Raw genomic sequence first — 22,931 nt, forward strand, 5'->3', positions numbered from 1 at the left:
AGACATCGGCCAGCTTTAATACCATGCTGTATAATAGTGTGGTTATACCACTGTCACCGTGACAACCTTTCCCCATGCACAAAATACTGGACTTCATTAGGAAACAATTTGGATGGCACGAGAAGACACAGAGAAGGGGTTTGTGCTCTGTGTTCCGTACAAAAGGCAACAGAAGGAAGCAGCCAGAACTCTGAAAAAATGGTACCCTCTTTTGAGAGCCATCCGTACCTAGGTAGACACTTCAAATGAAATAAGGAAGCATCAGAAATTGATCTCGGAGCTCTAGTCTCTCCTTTCTGCTTTTCTTTAAACAAAGAATAATCTATAAAAATTGACCTATTTCCAAATGAATGACCACAAAAGGCCAGAGCTTATCTAGGTCAAGGAGATAATTACTGGGAGTATTTGTCCAGTTAAGCATTGCCTTTATTGATCTATTTTAAAAGATTTATGCCTCCTGCACATTTAACCAGGCCTATTAATAACACACAGATATTAATACTTGATTATGTGGTTCATAGATGGCTCATAATCAGGGGTTATGTTATATCTTCTCTTCCTCCAAATTGCAGAGTAGACTGGGCATTTAGCAAGTCCTTCATCTCCTTTAAGTCTTTACTAACTTGTTTCCCCGATTCTCCTCTCGGCCCCCATTGCAGCCTATTCACAACACAGTGGCCAGTGTTGCTTTGCTTTAAATGTGAGGTCACTTAACATTGCTTCCATGTTTAAACTTCAGCAGTGGATCCTGATTTTACTCAGAACAGAAGGTAATGCCCTTCCAGTCCTCACAAGCCCCTCCGTGATCTGCTCCTACCTTCTCTGCTCCAGCCACACTCATACACCTTGCTTTTCACATGGTGGTGGGGTGGGGGGGTTGAGGGGCTGGTTAGCGATTTCCTCCTCTTGGAAGGCTCCTGCCTGCGATGTCCACGTTTACTCACTGTCTCCTTCAGTCAGCTCACACAGCGACTTCTCAGTGACACGTTTCCTAAACGTTCTTGCCATTTGATTATTTTATTTTCATTTTTATTTTTTTAAGATTTTACTTATTTATTAGAGAGAGAGGGAGAGCACAAGCAAGGGGAGCAGGCAGAGAGAGAGGGAGAAGCAGGCTCCCCGCCAAGCAGGAAGCCCGATGCCGGGGCTCGATCCCAGGATCATGACTGAGCCAAAGGCAGATGCTTAACCAACTGAGCCACCCACGTGCCCCACATTTTATTATTTTATTATCTGACCTATCTTGCTCAATTAGAATGCAAGTTCTGTGACATCAGAGATCTTGGTTTTGTTCACTGATATATTCCAAGTGTCTAGAACAGTGCCTGGTCCGTGGTATGCATTCAATAAATATCTGTGGAATGAATGAATGAAAATAAATGAATGAGTGAGTGAAAATTTTCCACTAATCACTTACCTGAGTTTTGCTATAAATTTATTAGACAACTCCAACTCTAGCTTAATCTTCTATATATTTTTTTTTTAACTCTGAAAATGTATATAAAGATTTTTCCCCCCCTTGGGGTGCCCGGGTGGCTCAGTTGGTTAAGCATCCGACTCTCGGTTTCATCTCAGGTCCTGATGTCAGGGTTGTGAGATCGAGTCTGGCATCGCGCTCTGCACTCAGTGAGGAGTCTGCCTGAGATTGTTTCTCTCTGTGTCCCTCTGCCCCCCACCCCAAATAGATAAATCATTTAAAAAAATTTTTTTTAGGGGCGCCTGGGTGGCTCAGTTGTTAAGTGTCTGCCTTCGGCTCGGGTCATGATCCCAGGGTCCTGGGATCGAGCCCCACACTGGGCTCCTGGATGCTCAGCGGGAAGCCTGCTTCTCCCTCTCCCACTCCCCCTGCTTGTGTTCCCTCTCTTGCCCCCAAAAATATTTTTTTTCTTAAGTTGGGGAAGGGGCACCTGGGTGGCTCAGTGGGTTAGGTGTCTGCCTTCAGCTTGGGTCATGATCCCGAGGTCCTGGGATTAAGTCCCACAACCGGCTCCCTGCTCCATGGGGAGCCTGCTTCTTCCTCTCCCCCTGCTGGTGCTCTCTCGCTCACTCCCTCTCAAATAAATAAATAAAATATGTATTAAAAAAAAAAAAGCTGGGGAAGAGGAAATACGGAGCCAAAGAGTTTTTAAAAGTATGACCATATTGTTTTTTTATGCCCATTACAAGAAATTCAAGCAACATAATATAAAGAGGCAAGTTTTCTTGAACGTTTTATGGCAAACTCAAAATCCTACCACCTGAACCTAAGCATTATTAACATTATATAAATGTCATTGCAGTCATCTCCCTTGATATAGGGAGAAACACATGACACAGGTGTTACAGATAAGCAACATTGAAGGTCTCTGTCTCTGTATACATGTGTGTCTGTATACTCGTAGTATATAAATAATTTAGGCTGACAGGCTGGAGAGAGACATGTTTGTTCTTAATGAATTTACATGTAGTAAATTCTCATGACATTTGATTCCAAACTGTATGTATGAATTGGCTTGGCATATTAATTTAAAGCAAAACATAAAGGCAATTTAAACACTGGTATTAATTTATATGAGTCAGTTCAAAGTGAGTGACTAAAAAATTCATGAGCTCAGGAAGCCTTTAGGCAGCAACAATGTACCCATGTGCATTTGAAGATCAAGGGCTGAAGAGCCATTCTTTGAATAGCATATATATGTAATATATTCATGTATGTAGGTAATAGACACAGAGACAGACATGGCAGACATGCTTAGGTCTATGGATATAGATGGCAAGTGGAAAGACATATTTTTACAAAATGTGTTCTCATTTAAAAAGGCTTAAATTTAGTTTAACATATATTTATCAGAAAAGGTAAGGAAGGAGTTCAAGTTTGGACACCTTTTTCTTTTGGGTATTTCATTCCAGAAGATCTCCAAAGTTTTTAAGAGAAAAGAATTCAGGGAGAAGACATTGTTCCATGTTTTAAATGATATAAGGTATTTTTAGACTTCACTGGTATGTGATTCCCTGATGTGATAAAGCAATGGGTACAATTATATTTCATTCCATATTTAAAGTTTTAGTCACAGTAAGTCTGCACTATTCCCCCAAAATACAGGAAAAGACACAAGCTCAATACACAAGTTTCTTCATTGTAGGAAAACGTAGTTTATGCATATATAAGTGATTTCCTTGGAACATGCTTAATCAATGTGTACATGCACTGCAGCAGTTATAAATTATTAAAGTGCAGTACTGGGACAGATAGCCACCTTCTGCAATATATTTAACAACGTACTCATATTTGGTTTTTGATTCGTGAATATCACTAGTGAGAAATATGCTTTCTTAACAATTCCACAAATTCATTAAATGTCTTGAATGAATTAGAGACAGGGGAGAAGTTTATTAATGCAAACTTTTAAGCCAAATTAATAACGAGCATAATCATATTTTATGGAACAGTGACTATGTGCTCAAAACTGTGCAGAGATTTGACTACAAGTGTTTGTGCATTTAATGCACACAATCCTCCCACGTGGCAGATGACTTCTCATTTTTGTGGTTAAGGAGTCGGAGCCTTTAATGGCTTCTTACTGGTCTAAGATTTTGCAGTTCATAAATAAAGAAGCTGAAAATTGAAGCCAAACATCCAAGCTCTTTACCGCGGATGTTCTTCCCATTCATGCCTGTATCAACTGTCAAGAGTATAAAGTGGTTTGATTCCAAGGCCTGCCTTTCTTTTTCCTTTTTTTTTTTTTTTTTGTTGTTGTTGTTGTTGTTTTTGTTTTTTGGTTAGGGAGCATAAGTGTCTCAGGAAAAGAATCCTAAAATAGGCTAAACGCTGTCCCACAGTCTGTGTCTCCTCGTGTAGCCATTCTCAGGTTCCGGGGAGAATACATTCTTCTTTTCTTTATTCCTCAGCAAGGATCTCATCAGAAGAGATCGTATCAGGCTGATGGACCAGTGGGTGTGAGCTGCTGAGAAAAGGACAGGGATGAATCGTACTTTAAGAAGAGGGACTTCGTGCTGCTCCCTACACATTTAAAAGCAAACAAACACAATTAAAAAGAAAATAAAAGCCAACAGAAAAAGTGCTTCGCTACCATGGGTCGCGTCCCCTGGCATGGGCCATACCCCTGTGCTCAATGGTGCTGCCATGTTCCCCAGGCTCAGTGTCAGTGCTGCTTCTCTGGCAAGAGCAAACCAAACACACACCAGACCCTTAAGGAAACGTTTTTTTTAATAGAGCAGAAAGCAGGTCAGTTTTGGCATCTGAAGTAAAAGCTATTTCCTGATGTATTAAAGGACTTTAGATGATATTGCTTCAACTGTGTCCCTTGGAAAGGGCCTCACAACCCGGACTCCAAATGGAGCATCAAGTCTGTAGATAAATGTAAAGATATTTGCTGTGTGTAGTTATTAAAATCAATTCATTTACATTTGAATGTCTATAAATATTTAATATAGATTCTGATGTTAATCCATGGGGCTTAATAATGTGAAGTTTTTAATAAGGCAAAGACATTAAGGAAATTGTCATTTGTGGTGATAGAGACCACAGACACTTACATGGCGATAACTTGTGCTTCCGATTAAAATCAAATTATGCAATTAGAAAAAATTGTATTTTCCAGAAATTACCTATAGGTTAACATTATTTCTGTCCTTTCTATTGAATATTGTTGAGTCTAGACCAAATGATAGATGTTTTTGTTGTTTGTATTCACCTAAATAGCTTCTGAGATTTGCATGCAATATATTTCTTAACCTGGTAAAACATCTCTCCCTTCTCTCGTTGTTGTAATGCTCTGAGTCTTTATACCATGAGGGAAACAGGTACCCTAGTCCTGGACCTTGTATGACAGTCCATGTTCCATGTATCACAGAATCTCGTGGAACATACAATTTATAGCACCACCCATGTGAACTCAAGAGTTCTAAGACCCCCTGCCTCCTATAAACCATAGACAGGTTTATTATTTGTACAATATAGTTGGCAATTCCCATGAGACACATAGAGCTCAAATGGTATCATAAATTCCAAAAGTCTAGACTTAAACAGGACATGGTTGATGACCTCTTTCTACCTTATTCAGTTTCTAGTGTCCCTGGGAGTTAAATGCTGAAAAAATAGAAGTTTTTTTCAAGTGTTCATATTCAGTAAACATTAGCAAAAACCAGGGTGTCATCATTTTTCATTTACTAAATGTCATTTCAAGTTGAGAGTGAATGTCACGTTTGTACTTTGATTTATAGGATTTTGGATCGCTATGTTCAGGAGCAAATTCCCGGTGCCAAGGTGGTGGTGGAGTCCATTGGTGCTCGCAGGCATGGGGATGCCTTTTCTCTAGAAGATTATACCAAATGTGACCTGACTGTCTACGCAATCGACCCCCAGACCAACCGAGCCATCGACAGAAATGAGCTTTTTAAGTAAGTCATTTGATTGTCTGTAACAGCTCCCTGGTGACAGCATCACCCTACAGATGATCCTGATTTAAGCCTGTAAGTATTGAAAGTTTGAAACCGACCAAATTGTTGTTGAAAGTGAAGTGTAAGCCAAAAAAAAAATCAAAGACAATACCTAGGGTGCTCATGCCTCGATGTTTTCAGGGCCAGGTGTGGGAGAGAGTGACTTTGGAGGTCAGAAGGTCCATTAGGAGCAAGGGGCCGTCCACAGAGATGACCTCAGACCTCCACTCCTGCTCCCACGCCCTATAGCCGTCCGGACGGGGAGAGCACAGATTCCTTCTTCAAGTATCAGCCTGCGACAGTGTTGGGAGGCATGAATTTAAAGAATAAATCTAGCTTTCCTCAAGGTTGAATCAGCAAAAATGAGTCTCTCTTTTTTTTTTCCCCCTTGACTTGGGTATGGGGGAGAAGGGAAATAACCCTTCCACCTCAGTCCATACTTTCCATCTATTTATTTCATTCTGGTGAATTTGAATATTTGAGTTATGAATCCTAAAAAAAAAAAAGAAAATGCCAAATTCTAAGCAAAACGGCTGCTATGCATTCTGCCCTGGAAATCATTTTAAAACAGCTTACCCCTTTGTTGTTGTTGTTGTTAAGTTTGAGCTTTGCTCTGGTGACACCTAGTGTCCACCAGACTCTTGGAATGCAATTCTCATTTAAATTGAACTACATTTTTACTTAAACAATATATATATATTCTAAATATTTATTGGTATTTGTGTATATATGTACCCAAATCCATAATTTCAGATTTTAGTTTTTCTTTCTCTATATATACTCAGGAGCACTAAATAAATATATGCATATACTAATTTGCAAATATATCCATATGTGGCTGCATTTATGTATTCAGCAAATATCTGTCTATTTATTTATTAAAACCCATACATTCTGAGTTGAGTCTTTTCTGAATTTAAATCTGTTCTTGAACAAAGTTTCACTGCTGCTATTTTAGCAACAATGAAATAGTGATTTAATAGCAACTTAATTATAAAAGAGCCATAGTTATTAAGTATGTTATTCATCAACTTAAATTTAATAGCTGTTTGGGCAAGACAGTATGTTAATCGTGGTGGGGAGGTAGAGAGGACTAAGCAGTGGCGCCCTCTCAAGTTCTAGAACCAACATCCAGATGAAGTAGCAGTTTAGATCTATCAAGCCAATTTTTGCGTATTGTATTAATTTTTAAAATTAATTTAGAGGGGCGCCTGGGTGGCTCAGTCGGTTAAGCGACTGCCTTCGGCTCAGGTCATGATCCTGGAGTCCCGGGATCGAGTCCCGCATCGGGCTCCCTGCTCAGCAGGGAGTCTGCTTCTCCCTCTGACCCTCTTCCCTCTCGTGCTCTCTCTCTCTCATTCTCTCTCTCTCAAATAAATAAATAAAATCTTAAAAAATATAAATAAAAATAAATAAAATTAATTTAGAAATGTACTTTAAAATTACATATATTCTGTTGTCATTATTAACATTTATTTAAACCCATCTGCATTCTGTGTTTTTACATACATTGGTTTTATTTTTAAATATGATGATAGGTTGTTTGAATTTAGGGTGTTTTCCCTAACTCTGGAAACATCTGTTTTCTTTAGGCTGTTAGCCTAGTTTTAAAGAGTAAAGTAATGATGATCATCATCTGAATTGCATATGTAAACACTTCAGAGGTAAACAGGTTGGAAACTGAAGCCAGTTGGGTTTCAACTGCCACTGGGAAGTATAAGATAAACATCCTTCATTCTAAACAAGTTTTCCCAAACCTAGATTATATTGTAAAGAGTAAAGATAGAAATTCAATTGAATAACTATAATAGCTAGGAAAGAAGGGAAAAATCGAGGATAACTGTAAATCAAAATTTTCTGTATTGAAAAAGAGGGTGGAATGGCCATGAACTATTAAAGGTTTCCCTTAGCAGCTTGAGCTAGTAGCTGAGAGACACTATAATAATATAAGTCTAATATATTATTAATTATTAATATAATAACCTAAGACCCAGACTTGTTCCTTGAAACGTTTTTTAATGAAATTATATAGATATATTTCATAATCCAAGGCTCATAATGCACTGATATTATCTATCCTGTAGTTAGGAGAGCTGGTGAAAATTTAGTTTTTAATACTGAACAAATATACTAGCACATTAAGATTATCACGTAACGGAAATAGGATTATATTTTCAACTTCCCTGGTCCTAGAACGTAAGCTTTTGAGGATGTTGGAATTCCCAGGCCAAAGAATTAGAAACAAACAAACAAGGTATTTCCTCAAAGAAGTTCACTTTGATTTTTAAAAATTGATTTAAGTCTATCAAAACTTTTCTTTAAAGCTTATGAAAGCATAGAGAAGACCAGAATCACTGTAATGACATGTTAACGACTTTGCTTTACAAGGTTATGAGTATTTTGATTTTTCTTATTTTTGGTTATCTGAATCACTTAGATTTTTTTGCAGTAAATATATATTCCTTTTATCCTGGTTTCATTCTTCCTGTGGTTCTTTGACCTTGAATCTGCATTTTTTGTTTGTCTTGGTTTTTTATGTTGTTTCAATTTCTAGAATATCCTTAGACATTATCTTTCCAAGTATTTCTTATAACCTAGATTCTCTTTCCACTCATTCTGGGACTCCAATTAAAATTTATTTTTCTCCACATTTTTGGATGCTGTCTGTTCTTGTCTTCTTCTCCTCGCCATCTCTTCTCTTTGTGCTTTCCTTTAGATAATTGCCCGTTGCCTTGTTTTCAAGTTCACGGATTCATCTGTTAGCCTGTTGATGTGCTCATTAAAGGAATTCTTCATCTTTATATCTTAAAAAAATAAAAGCTTCCATTTCCATTTGGTTCTTTCTTATGGTTCCTACCACTTTATTGAACTTCCCATTGCTTCAAGCATGTTGTTTGCTTTCTGCTAGATTCTGTAATACTAAGCAGAGCTGGATCAAAGTCCATCTGGTGTCCCAGCATCTGGGCTGTGTCTGGTCTGGCTCCGCCGCTGGGTCTCCCTGCAGGCCCTGGGAACTTCTCTGCATTCTCTTACCCCTCCCATTGGGGCGGACTGCGCTTGCTCACTGCTTGGCTCTCCCCTCACCGTGGACATGCAGCAAGGTGGGTGGCTCGCTCTCTCTTCTCCTTGTCTAGCCTGCGTGCCTGGGACGTGGGCTGAGGCTCTCTCACATTTCTCCCCCTCCTTTCCATGGCAGCTACTCACTACACCATCTTTGTGGTGTGTCTTGGGTGTCAGAGTGTTCCCTGCCCCTCCCGACCAGCAGGAAACCTCTACTCCGTGCAGGGTGTTCGGCCCAAGAGAATGCCTGTTCCTCCTCTACATGGAGTGGAGTGTTGCTTCTACCTCTTCCCCAGAAGCAGTGGATTTAGCCTGACCCCTAGGGATTGGGATACTTCCTCTCCCTCTTTCTGCAGCTTAAGGCTCTTGCTTTGTAAGCCCATACAGGTCCGAAGAATTGCAAGGTGCTCCAGCCTTAGCTGCTTGCTCCCTCTAACCACTGCTCTAGAAGGGGATTTCTCTCCTGTCTCCAGCCTTGTCCCTAGTTTATCTAATTGGGGTCCTTGGAAAACAGTTTGCAAGTGAGTACAACGCCAACCCCCGCCCCTCCACTTTGAGTTCATGGGTCTCTTACGCCAACTTTGCATGTTGGTACATACTTAGCTTCTAAAAATTTATTAAAATTTTAGCTCATTTGCAGGTGGCTGAGTGGCTCAGTCAGTTGAGCATCTGCCTTTGGCTCAGGTCATGATCTTGGGGTCCTAGGATCGAGCCCAGAGTCTGACTCTACGCTCAGCAGGGAGTCTGCTTCTCCCAGTTCTTGTGCTCTCTCTCTCTCTCTCTCAATGAATAAATATTTAAAACATTTTAGCTCATTTCTTTTATTTGCTTTTTTGGCCGCCACCTTTTCCTCGTTCTGTGAAAGCTGAAACAGTGCACGGTCTCATGTCCCTGTGGAGGAAACTGTCACTCTTTGCCATTTGGCATTTTCCTTGCAAGAAAGTTAGTTTTCGTATTACCTGACTTTTTTGTCATTAGGGTGGGAGTAACAGGCTCTTATGGCTTTCTGCACCCTTAGCAGAAACAAATCATATTGCTTTAAAATAGAACTTAACTAAATATTTGTTTAAAAAAAAGCAAATACAGTTTTAGCTCATGCACCGTTTTATACATCCAGCCTGTTTAACATTGTCTGTCCAGATGATAAACGAGAAGTGGAGAAGGTAGGAAGGGCCTGTACACTCTGCAAACTGCATTTACAATATAGCGTATAACAACACATTTATACTTTAAAATAGAATCTGATTACCAAGCTCTTATAAAGCTTCTTTCAAATTCCTAAGACCAGGAAAAAAAAAACATAAAAATTAAGAATAGTGAAAAATTAAATAATGGAAAACTAATTATTAGACTCTAGTTTACTATAAATAGAGTATGATATATATTAAGGAATAGGAAGTAGTCCATAATTTGGAACTGTATAAAGGAAATAGTGGTCTACCCATGATTTGCTTTATTAAGCAAAACAACCTTATCCAAGTGGAATGGATGTGGGCAGATGTGTTAACCATCACTCCCTCTGAATGCCTGTTTCAGAGACCCAGAAACGGGGTATTTACCAGGGAAAGAGGCAGCCACCCCTCTACCATCTAGGCTCAGGGCTTTGTGAAGTAGGAGTGCATACTCCTGCTCACCCTCCCCTTTATCTCTACATTTATATGTACATTGCACTATGATAACCATCAAGGTAAAATGCAGGGTCAGCTGGTGCTTACACACCATACTTTGACAAGTCGGGTCCCACACAAGTCAACAGAGGCAGGGATGCGTGTTTGCATGTGTTCCATCAGCACAGTGAATCAGAAGACAAGGAACTGGCTTAGGAATTTATTGCATTTCAGTGATTTGGGAGAGCGAGGTTCTTGTCTCACAGAGTCGAAGAATGAATCTCAAGGACAAAGGAGAGTGAGTAAAGCAATAGCAGTTAAGCAAGGGTACAGAAAAAGCTCTCAGGAATGACAGTGGTCCCCACTGGGTTGCCACTGAGGGCCTTTAGGGTTGGTCTTTTTTAGAAAGCTAACCAGGGAACTTAAATCCTTTTAACATTTCTACTGATACCACCGTAGAGCAGGGACTAGAGATAACCCCTTCAGTGGCTTACTTCCTTTTTAGGGTCGGTAATTTTCTTGGTCACGAGTAGCTGGTAGAACAAGACCCACCTCTGACACCTAGTACAGGATGGCCTGGTTTGTTCCCTTATCTCTGGTTTCCTTTCATCTACATTTTTGAATTTTGTGAGCCTGATCCAATGGCCCCCTCCCTATCTCTCCCTACTTAGCCTCACGTGTCCCTCACTCAACAGGAAAACAAAGCAGATCTAACAGATAGATCTCCTTCCTAAGAAAAATAAGGAGGGGGCAAAATGGGATCAGTAATAAATACTGAAAAACAAAGTAAAGGAAATAACATCCCGATGACTCAGAGGTAGTATTTATCTCTGTAAATATTCTCCTCCAGAAACCACTGGAAAACAGTTTAACGTTTTTAAAAGAAAGCAAGACCGTATGGGACAGTGAAATGGCATGTGTGTTTGAGGAGCCCTGAATCCTTCCCTGTTTCTGGTGAAAGAACTCCACCAATGCTCTCCACCACGGTGCTGGTGATGGGCGTCTACACTGCCTCCCCCTCAGGACACCAGTCCTCTGCTCACTGCCTGGATGTGGGTCAGTTAGACACACATAAGGACTCAGAGTCCTTCTTCAAGGACCAACATGGAAGCTAGTTTTGTCCCCAAATTAGAAAAAGTATAAAACAAAAGCCTGAAGGTTCGGGGGCCACTTTTTCCACCTTAGTATGGAAAATCTCCAAACTTGCCCGAAATGAGGAAACATCTGAAAAAGAAATTGGCAGCATAAAGTATATACAAAAGAAGCTCAGAGCACACTAAGAAAAAGAAAAAAAAAAAAAAAAAGAATTAAAAGGAGATCAAAATACATTTAGAGGACATTGAAGATACAACCTGACAAGTGTAGGCATCTCTGCGGTAAAACACTTTAGTAGTTATTACAGAAACATAAACTAAAAATATAATGAAAAGACTCCATTACTTTCCCAGACAGAATCAATGAAAATGTCATGTGTCACTGAAAAGTATCTGAATATGTTTTAATACCATTGAAACACAAATAAAAGTGACTCGATTATAAAGAAAGAAAAAATTAGCTAAGCCTTAGACATCCCATGTACATGATAGAATGTCAAAAGGCAGTGGGAATCGGATCCACAGTTTTTTAAGGAAAAACGTTATGACTCAGGAATTCGTATCCAGACAAACTTTTTTATGTAGAAAGCAAAAAGAAGGATATTCTAGACGAGGTTATGGGTTCAAAAGCAATCCACTCTTCCAGGAAACAATGAGAACATTTACCTAAATTGAGAAATAAACCAAAGTAAATATCAAAATAATGGAGCTCTTGGAATGTAAAAAGACTAAGGAATATTCCCTCAGGTGATGGGATGTCAAATGCACGAATCCTGTGGAAGTGGGTTCATCTAGTGGATTCCACATAATACGAGTGAATTCTTCCCCCAGACTAATGATCTACCTCTACTTCTGATTATTCCCGGTTTCTAATACTGTTTTCTTGCAACAGAACTCAATCTGTACTTTATTTGGAACTTACCTTATCTGATAAACAATTCAAACAAAATGTGGTACCATTCTATTCTAGCACTTGGAACCATGATTTAGTCTTTATTTTTTAACAGACCTAAAAATAACCTAGGAAAAACGCTATAAAAGTATATTTTATATCTACAAAAGCGTATTTAAAAAAAAAAAAATCCTAACCTGCCTTACATTATCGTATGAAAACTTGAGTAAAAACATGTGCACCTTCCAAACTAAAATTGAGTTATCCAAGCCATTGGGTTTCTTAAATGGCAAGTCTAATAAACTACCCAGTGGAATTCGTATCTGATATGGGTCATCTCTTTATTTTTTCCATAAGGAAGCTATGAACACTGTGCAGTAGATATAAAGTCAGCATGATCATTCAGAATATTAAAATAAAAAAAGTCAAAAGGGATAAAATAGACTGTAAGATGCACAAGCATGGGGCACTTTGTTATCATGGGATGGTGAAATTTGAGGCCATTTAAAATTTTTTCTCCCATTTCTTTGTGTTTTCCACACTTTCAGCATAAGTGTGGAGGTTTATATTATGCAATATATTTCTAAAATAATGGTTTTCACTTCATATATGCTGTATAATTACAAGAATAAAATATTTATAAAAAAGGTGCGATTTGGATATATCAAAATGTGAGCAGCCTCTGTGTTGGGGGCCTGTGAGTAACTTTGCTTTTTGAAAAGTTCTGTGCTTTCCAATATTCTATAGTTAAGACATCTGACTTTTATAGACAAACATCTTTAAAAATTCAAAAACAAAAATACCTAAGACATGGTGTGGCTTTCTGCTATTAGGAACACAACTGTTACATCAATATTGTATTTATAAGGGATTGTGCAAATGTTCCCAAGGAATTTTGAAAAAAACTATTACCTGCTAATTACAACTTAAAATATGTAACAACATCATTCAATCCAATAAAAATAAGTAACAATTATTCCTTGATTACCCCCCCAACGCAATGCCCATAGTAGGAACTGTGTTATCTAGAGGAAGTTTGCAAGAACTTGTGGGCTTAAATTAGCTAATTCCTGTCGTCCTGACTGATTTGCTATCTGCATCATTCATAATAGTCTTCTCTGTCTAGACAGGAAACACCTTTTAATTTGTTCACCTCTTGCCCATAAAATGTTTTAAAGGTTTCGAATTTGAAAGTGTCGACATACAAGACACATGGAGATTTTGGAGCCTGAAGACTTGGGTTGGTCTCTCAGATTCGTGGCCCTAACTGTGTAGCTTTCTGGCCTGCAGTAAATTAGCATTATAACATTCTGTTCTGCAGGATCATTCTGAGGACCCAAGCAGACAAAATGCAGGATATAATTTTAAACTCTGCTATATGTAATTTAGAATATTTATTCACCTGAATAACTTAATAATGTATATAATTTCAACAGAGTGATATGAAGTTCAATGATGTTGGTAATTATTTTTTTCAAGTCTGTGAGCATATTAAGAGTCATTGTTATTAATGTCTGTGATATGTGTCTATAGGTAGTAACTGCTCTTCTTCATTGCTCTTGCTTTTTATATATTTTTTTAATTCATAAGACTCAGCTTGTGTTTCAATTAAAGAAAATATTCAAAGTTATCACAGATTTATTTTTTTAAAGTATTTAATATTTAATAAAAATAGTAACAAGATATTACAAAGTTATCTCTTTAAAATATTTTTAATAGTTTATAAAAGTATTTTTAAAGAAAATACTAAAAGATATTACAAATTCTATTGGAAAAAAAGAACTTTTTTTCTGTTAACTTCATTGACTTCACTATTTATCTAACAATAAAGATTTCTGGATGGCAAACTGCTTGATATCAATAAAGACTTCCAGCCGCATTACGGGGAAGGAGGACGCATTTTGGAGATCCGCACTCCGGAGGCAGTGACCAGCATTAAAAAGCGAGGGGAAAGTCTGGGCTACACCGAGGGGGCCTTGCTGGCGCTCGCCTTCATCATCATCCTCTGCTGCATTCCTGCCATTTTGGTGGTTCTGGTCAGCTACAGACAGTAAGTATCCCTCGATCAGAACATGGGATCATTGAAAAGCCACCCGTGGGGACATGGCTTTGGAGTCCCAAAACAGGAACGGTGCAAACATTTTGGGGACTGCTGTATCCTTCTTGCACCCAATGGCCTTCCTTTAAGGGAAATCAAAACAAACTTCCAGCATTTCCCACAGAGTACTCAGTGTTCCCATGCTCCTAATATGTCCTCCTCCGATAGGCCTGTTAGGTCAGCTCCTGTGGTTATGTTCGTCTATGTTCACGCTCTTTCTGAGGTTCTGAGCCTCGGGAGGGAAGGCAGCAGGGACCCTAGGGAGTGTCATATGCAGTGGAATGACATGTGCAGATATCCCTGGTCCCGAGGAGGGTCTGTGACCTAACCACATGGTCGCGACAGCATCGTATCCATGTTGTTAAATATGCATCTGTGTTGGCAAAAATCACTTAAAAATCGTGGTATGCCGTAGGTCATTTTCCATGGGGGTTCTTCCTTCCTGGGTAGCCCTGTGAGAACCTATATTGTAACATATGACCAGGATATTTTGGCTGTGGAGGCCTTCCATTTTTCCTCGTTCCTACGGGCAAATGTTTCCATTTAAAATACCTATATTTGTCTTATTTAGGCCCTTTGAAGTAGTGAAGTAATTACAGATAATATAAGCATCTATATTCAAAGTCGTCTGGTAAGCTATTCTTTATTTGACACTAGGTGCAGGGAACCTTTGTGACAGAGATCTAGGCATTTAAAACATCTCCGTATTGATAATGAATGATTGGTGAAAAGAGTTGTGGAATAGGTTAAAAACAGTAGTGGCCCTAAAGGGTACCACAAAATGCAAATAAATAACAGACAGGGATCACCAGTCATATGAATTAGTGACACAACACAGAGGAAGGAATAATGGCAGAACTGCCCTTCATCATTTAAAATACCTACAGGGAAGGACTCAACCAGCACTTACATATTCTTAAACTGCTGTCTTTGTTCTCGAACACAGAATTTTCTTTTGAATTAAGGTAATTCCTCAAGGAATTACCTTAATTACCAGGCAAGGTAATTCCAACCTAAAAGTTGAAAAGTAGGCTCTGCATGAAGATGCCATAGGAATATCTTTCATCACAAAAGCAATGTGAAGTTGCAAATACAACATGTAGGTTGACATATTAGAGTCTGAAGTATCCTTAACAAATCAACTGATACACCGAATCTAAAGCCTATGACCCAACTTAAGAGTGACAAATGTTTTAAATTTTTAAGCCATCAAGCCAGTATTAATTTTCATGTTAAATCTAATCTGTATTACAGTTATTCTTGTTCATTGCACTGCTTCCCAAAGGAATCCTGTAGCAAGAAAACCCGGGAGGAAACCTCTTATATCTGGCACACAACACACTGAACAAAACTGAAGCATCCTAGGCATTATACTCAGGGGTCTGAAATTTAACAAACCACTAAGATGCTTATCATTTAAATATGTTGTAAATGGATTTAATTTTTTTTTTAGTTCAGTAATCAGATCGACACTATGAATTCATTTTAGTTGTAGCTTTTTGTAAACTAACAGAATTAAACAAAATGAGGTCTGCACTGCTCATGTTTCAAAGTAACATTCTAATATTTACACATCTAACTTTCATATTTTTATATTCTGCTTGTAAGAAAGACCAGATGGATGGCTCTTCTTTCGCATTAACATTTGTTTTTGAAATTAACTGTACATAAAAAAGTTAAGGGGCAAATATGGAAAGAAAGTGCCCTGGATTCATGACCCAGGAGGGGCACCTTGCAGCCTCTGCTGCAAAGGGAAGCCCAGGGTATAATCCGGGCTTGTTGCCTGACTCCATCCCTGTAACACACCCAGGACACTGAGAAGCTGATTACAAAGATCAGATCATCTTTACTATTCCATTTCTCCGTCAGAGTTCAAATTCATGTCTCCATGTTTTCATCTAGTTTTTTTTGTTTGCTCCATTTAGTTCATTTCTTTGTTTCCCTGTAATGAATGTTTTCACAGCTTCTGTGATGTTGCCAGTAATAATAAAGTGCTCCCACATTCTGACTTTCTGAATTTAAATACTTAGTTTCCCTGCTGTGTCATTAAGTCTGTGTCATTATGAGTTTAACCGGTAAATTATTCATCATGTAGAATAAATCAGATGTTAAAATATTATGAATGCAGCACTTCTAATGTAAATTTCTCTCTCTCTTTTTGCTCATTGCTTTTCAAAACAGGTTTAAAGTGTAAGTATAATTAACATCTTGCATATGATTTTACATACTATGAAAAGAAAAACCCCAGACATTCCTTCTATCTATCTGCAGGAGGTGTATGTTTTTTAGTTCAAATTCTCTTGTGCTTTTGTATATGCAGACTTGAGCTGGTTTTTCACTTTGGGATACAAGGGAGGAAATGTGAAAAAAGGCAGTTTGCTCTAATAGCTTCCACACTTTGAGCTCTTGGTTTTCAGGAAGGAACGAACCGTTGGTGTCCAGGACATTCAGAAAGGGCTGCAAAGCTCCAAGGACAGAATCTGGGTGTCCCTAGGTATCCAAAGGAAACCAAAGCTAGCCACCTCCCTCCTCTTCAGGAGAGAGACCCTCTGTAAACTACACAGCCTCTTTCAACGAATGTCAAAAAATGTTTCAAATCATTTTAAATAAAACAACTCTTCTTTAAACAGATGATGAATGATAAAGAAAAATTATGTATCTTGAACATTATGCATCTTCAGCATTGCCTCGAATTATGAGATCCACTGAATAACCACCAATTATTAATCACATTTTTACAGATAGCTTGCCCCCAGCTTTACTATTACTATTTCACTTAACCTGCATATATTTCTACTGAATTCTACGCATTATTCATGGGTAAATATTTTAAAGAACTGAAGGGGAAGAGAATATAGGAGAAAGAAAGACATTCGGTGGGGATGCTTTTATAATTCCATCAGTTTGTAAGTTCGAGTATTTGCGTTCCTGATGTTTTTAGTGGGTTTGTATGCTAACTGATACATACATGATTTCTAAAATGAGTTTTCCAAAACATCCTTGCCTTACCCAAGCCGCCAAGCTGAGTGCACCAAGACGGCTCGAATCCAGTCGGCCTTACCTGCCGCCAAGCCCGCGGCGCCCGCACCAGCACCCGTGGCCGCCCCCCCGCCGCCCCCGCCTCCCCCCGGGGCGCACCTGTACGAGGAGCTGGGGGACAGCACCATGTAAGTAGGCCTTGCAGCAGCCCTGACAGACAGGTGGGTGTGATGGATGCTGGGGGGTGAGTGTTTCATTTCAACCTGATGCGGAAATGCAGGTGACTTGAATTACGACATTTTTTTTATTAAAAAAAAAAATTGTTGAGAACCTAAGGAAAGTTGAATTGAAAAATAATCAAAATATAAGCAAACCAAAAACATTAAAAACTGAGTAAAAGAAAACGTGCAGATGTCTAGCTTGAATAGCCTATTTAATCTAATATTTTTTTCTCCAAAATCAAAAATACATTCTGAAAATTTTTTTTCTCATAGGAAATGAGGAAAAATAAAGCATAATCATAAAATAGTAATTCCTGATTTGGTATCAAAAGCCAACTCCTATTTGGTAGTTTGAAACTGATGTTATGGTTTCAATCATAGACTTTTTAAAGATACTATCTTAGGATATCATAAGATAGAGCAATTAAAATCTGAATGAAAATCTGAAACCTAAATGAAGAATTAAATATTAAATATCCAACCACTTAAAGAATACGCTTTTCATTATATTCCTCTCAAAAGAGACTGCAGTGATAGTATTTCTCCCACAATATTTAGAACCTCTAAGCATTATCAAATCATCCACATTTGAAAAACGTTTAAATTATTGTGAAAAGACTTCACAGATATTCCCATAATGATGCTACCGTCATAACCTGATTCCTTTCGGGTTTATTTAACTTGCCTGTGTTTTAAAAATTCAAGAGTAACTATTTTTGGACATGACATGCACAAAAACCAAGGATGTTATAAAACTTTGAATATGGCTGAATTAAATCCAAGATACCTTTTATCAACTGGAATTTGGTGGAGCTGAGGGACTAAAACACATTGGCCTGTGTTACATTTGTAGCATTTACTAGTAGGAACAAAGCAAGCCTCAAAAATTATGAAATTTACCTTTTAATGGAAAAACTGGTTTTAACCACATGTATCAATATTATTTGCCATATTAATACTATTATACAAGGTGATGTTAAGTTTTAAAAATTTTTAAACTGATTTTTATGTTGTGTATCTTAATGCTAAAGTTGAATTTAATGTTTCACCCTTTAGTGCTTGGCATTTTATTTCTAAAATAATATGATACAGATGCATGCTTTAAGTATAGTTTTTAAATTTTTTTAATGAGTTGAAAACGATGGTCTCTTTTTGAATTACTGGTGAATGTAGGAATTGAGCCAATATGATTTGTTTCTCTCTATATTGACCACCCCTCTCCAGCAAAAAAAATACTCAGAAACTAAAAAAGACTTACGTGTAAAGTTCTGTTTTATCTGAAATTAGTGAGTGACCTATATTCATTTTTACTTAACAAAAGTAGATATACTGTAACATCATCTGGAATCAATATAGTTTGATGGTGACCATTTTCAAAGACCAACACTTAAGGACTACTTTTATTTGAAAAATTGTGGTAGACTTAGAGAATTTTACAATTATAATATGTATTTAATGAAGTATTTTGAGTTCTGCACATTTAAATTATCTTTAACAAATGTTTAACCTATCTTTTTAAAAACTTTATACCGGGATTCTAACCATATATTACTATAAAGTATATTAGCTCCAAATGACTTATTATCAAATTTAAAAGAAAAAAAAAATCAAAGGTTCTTTTTGAAAAAAATCTTGATGATCTAATTAATAACATCATACAGATTCATCAGTTGCTCTGTAATAGTCATCACAGTACTTATATATTCACTTTGTTCCAAACAGTATGTATACCTTCTTTATAAATCAGTGTGGACTAAATTTTCAATCGGGACATAGAAACAATTCTCAGAATCTCATTTAAAATATCTGTTTTGGGATTGAAATCAACCATGTGTATTGAAGGTGAATTTTACCCAGGTATAGGAAATGGACAGCTAGCTACTTTATGTGATGAGACAACCAAAGAAATGCCATATGGTTTTGTCTAAAATGTTATTACATATCATTCTTTCGAGTAAATACAAAGGAAATATAAAAACATGCATTTTCTTTTCTGGATATACCTATCAAATGTTTAAATCAAGTTCCTGTTAGTATTTTCATAATCAACCTCAAATTAAGTATAGTTCAAACTCTTCTTCTTTTTTTTTTTTTTTTTTCTGTCGCATGTTTTCTCTTTTCCACCTGTGGATACATAGGCATAAGTAAGTAAATAATATCATTCTAATACGAGGCATTAGGGGAAAAAGATGCAAGAGAATAGATTAAGTTTTATTCTAAATATAGTAACCTTCATCTTTTACCATGGAGTCATTGGCCTTTTAAAAAGAAAGTTCTACCTTCCATACCTCATTCCCTTTTGGTGTCTTGAAAACCTGTGCCTCCCAAGAAGCGTATCAAAATTCTTGCTTTTAATTTATTAAAAGTATTTCAAGATGTCTCTCAATCAAAAGTGATGCGGTCCCATTATATAGATAGTTCTTTCCAAGAAAAATTAAACGAAGAACAAATCTGTTTTTAAAAAATTGCCAAATAATGTGTCAGGTCCATTTATTAAAAAAAAAAAAAAAAAGACTTTGCAAGATCAGGAGAAGGGTTGGATGTCTGCTTAATCCAAATTGTCTGTGCTTCCCCAATTATCCAGGTGGGCCTGATAGCCCAAGGCCACTTGTGAGAATTCTCCCTTTGTAGTTTGTATCTTTGTGAAATGACACAGTAACAACTTGGGCTTTAGATAGCATTTTATTGCCTCACCTGTCATTCTTCTTTTTCACTGTGGCCACGCAATTTTTATTCACAGTATTTCCTTTTATTTCATTCCTGCTGTGTGGGTAAATAGTAAACAATAATCAAGAAAATGTTACTCTGAGCTTGAGAGCAAAATCTGAGGAGAGCCTACTGAAAACCAGCCAGCCTTGCTGGGAGAAAGGTCCCGATGCTTTCATTACAGACACTTGCTTACGTCCTTTCACTTGGTTGATTTTATTTATCACCCTCAGCCACCGTAACTTTGTGTCAGTGTATGAGCAACTCTTCCAGGGATATCAAAACTGTGATTTGAACATAAGTCTTCTCATTAAAGTCGGTCTTGACCAAAATTTGATGCAGATCATATTCAAAATCCATACCAATAGCCCCTCTTCTTATTTGTACTGTTTATAGCATTTTAAAATGGATTCAGCTTAAAATTGAAATGGAAGGGAATAATCTCTGTCCAGATTCTAGCATAACTCCAATTTCTCCACTGTGATTTTGAACTGAACTCTATGAGAAAAATTCTCCCACCTGTCCTTGGAGACTTTAATTCTCTAATCTAGGAAATAGAGAATTCCTTTCTGTATTCTCTTCTAAGCTTTATCTCAGATAGGAGAGTACTTTTAACTCCGGGACAGAATGACTGAGAGGAGAGATAATGTGTACTGAATCAGATACAGCTAAGGATCCTTTTCCCCGAACAGACAGCTCTGAGCACCCTCAACCAAAGCAAAGGATATGAAACCATTAGCCAAAATGCTGGTTTGCAATTTGGAGAATCATGATTTCTACATAAAGGAACTGTTATGTGTGGTCATGGATACTTTGCTGTATCTAACTGGAAAAAAAAAATCAGTCTACAGATTGAAGCATTTTTCTAAAGAAAAAAAAATGAAAATTTCTCATGCTACTCACAGCTCTCAAGCTTTTCTTGCCCTGCCTTTCTGAGAACAGGGACATGAAAGTAATGTCTGGCTTCCGTAGATTAGTGTTATTTGGCCTTTTATATTTTGAAGTCATAATGAGAACCATAAAGACATCTTTCTCATGAAAGCTATGTCACGACCTGTTTCCTTACATTTCATTATCTTCTTTTCTTTCAAGTCTTTTCCTTCTCTACCATTTCCAACAAAGCAGGGGAAATAAGTCAGTCTTGGAAGACAGGAAAAGTCCCCACACTGTGATGCCCTTTTCTTCTTCCAGCACTATTGAGACTCACAAGCAGGCTCATGTAGATGGATCCCTTAAGAACAACCAGCCCAAGTCGGCAAGAAAATACACACTGACGTCTGATGAGGACACCATAAGTATCCACAGTACTCTTTACAAGGAAACTCTAGATCCAAGACCAACAAATTCAGACGTTTTACTAAGAACGGATTTTATAGACTCATTTTTACCCAAAACACAAGCGCGGAGTAAGTCCCTGAGGGGCCCAAGAGAAATGTTTCAGAGGATGTGGAATCAGCCAGTCGGCTTCCCTCTGAGACCAGTGTGGGACCTTCCCAGGGGACCAGAAACCATAGAGCTGACGCAATGGCCGAGCCTCGGGCAGGAAGGTGGAGAGGAAACTACGGGGACCCTTCCAAACGAAAGAGGTAGCAGTAATCCCCTGCCTCCAGCTGGAGATCCGAATGTTGCCAAGAGAGGAGAAACAAGGCAAGCTGAACCACGGCTCACACGTGGAGCAGAGCCCTTGGAGTCTCTGTCCTCAGACTCCTCCTGCTGCTCTCCTTCACCTCAGCCCTCCCCCTCCACTTTGCCGACTGTTTCAAGAACTGTGGAGCTCCAGTCCCAACCGGACATCATCCTTTCTCCTGCTGACTGTTCCTTGGAACTTTCTCCTTCAGTGCCCTGCATTTTAAACTCCCCAGTCTTTAGGAGAGAGACACCCACATGTATGTTGACAGTCGAAACGAGAAGGAACATTGTCGAAATCCTTCGCAAACCGCCGAGTATCTCCCTCCCTCCTCCCCCTCCTCCACTTTTTCCACTTTCCACCCCCCCTTCTCCTCCCTGTTCTTCTCCTTCACCTCTTCTACCTTCCCTCACCTCCCTCCCTCCCCCATCCCCCTCTCTTCCTTCTCCTCTGTCTCCTCCAACTTGGGCTCCGTCCACTAAGCGTGTCTGTGTACCCGTTGTTAAGCGCACTGTCAGTGTGACACCCGCCGAGGAAATCGAGTCCTCTGTCCCACAGCTACCAGCATCCGCAACAGTGTGTCGTGCAGATCCCCAGAGAGAACCAAAGGGCATCCTCAAGCATATTAAAAACCTAGCCGACCTTGAAAAGTCGGTAGCTAACATGTACAGTCAGATCGAAAAAAGCTTTCCAGCAACACACAACTCAAGACTTGAAACTAGTTGCCCTCCGGAGACAGAAAGTGTGGAAGTCACTGAACACGACCAGGGCAATTTGCACAGTATTGTCGAGGGCATTGAGAACCCACCTCACAGTCAGTCTACCTCACTGTAATGCTTTTCCTGTTTTAACTGGACAACTCTTCTCTTGACCAAAATCTTCGAGAGGAGGCAAATTTGAACATTTAAAGAAGATTCCGTTCTTTTACCCTAAACTCAGTGCAATGCTGTTTTTCTCCTCATTTTTTTTTTACTTTTAAAGATTATTAACCTCTTTTCTAACTCATATTATAGATTTACCTTAATTTTCTTAACTACGAAGTAGCATTGTTTGTCTGCATTTATTTAAAAAGTAAGTAATTTCAATCTATTTTTCAATGGGAATATGTGGGCAAGAAAGTTCGCTTAAACCAGTGGCTTGTTAGCATGTTAATGCAGTAATGCCTACGTTTACTTTCTGATCATAGTTTTATTGAGTGCTTCAGGAAA

The 22,931-nt window shown here is 38.3% G+C and overlaps 1 protein-coding gene across 1 annotated transcript in view; it reads left to right on the forward strand.

The window, feature by feature from the left end:
- PCDH15 (protocadherin related 15) overlaps positions 1 to 22,931 on the forward strand; it is a 1,343,394-nt gene that overhangs the window by 1,302,870 nt on the left and 17,593 nt on the right. Inside the window, exons 31-35 of the mRNA XM_035724230.1 lie at positions 5,224 to 5,400; positions 13,924 to 14,142; positions 16,372 to 16,380; positions 17,205 to 17,357; positions 19,529 to 19,534. Coding sequence (XP_035580123.1) covers positions 5,224 to 5,400; positions 13,924 to 14,142; positions 16,372 to 16,380; positions 17,205 to 17,357; positions 19,529 to 19,534 — 564 coding nt within the window. The remainder of the gene's footprint in view (positions 1 to 5,223; positions 5,401 to 13,923; positions 14,143 to 16,371; positions 16,381 to 17,204; positions 17,358 to 19,528; positions 19,535 to 22,931) is intronic.

The sequence above is a fragment of the Zalophus californianus genome, chromosome 15, assembly GCF_009762305.2.
Source record: "Zalophus californianus isolate mZalCal1 chromosome 15, mZalCal1.pri.v2, whole genome shotgun sequence".
NCBI classification, from domain to species: domain Eukaryota; kingdom Metazoa; phylum Chordata; class Mammalia; order Carnivora; family Otariidae; genus Zalophus; species Zalophus californianus.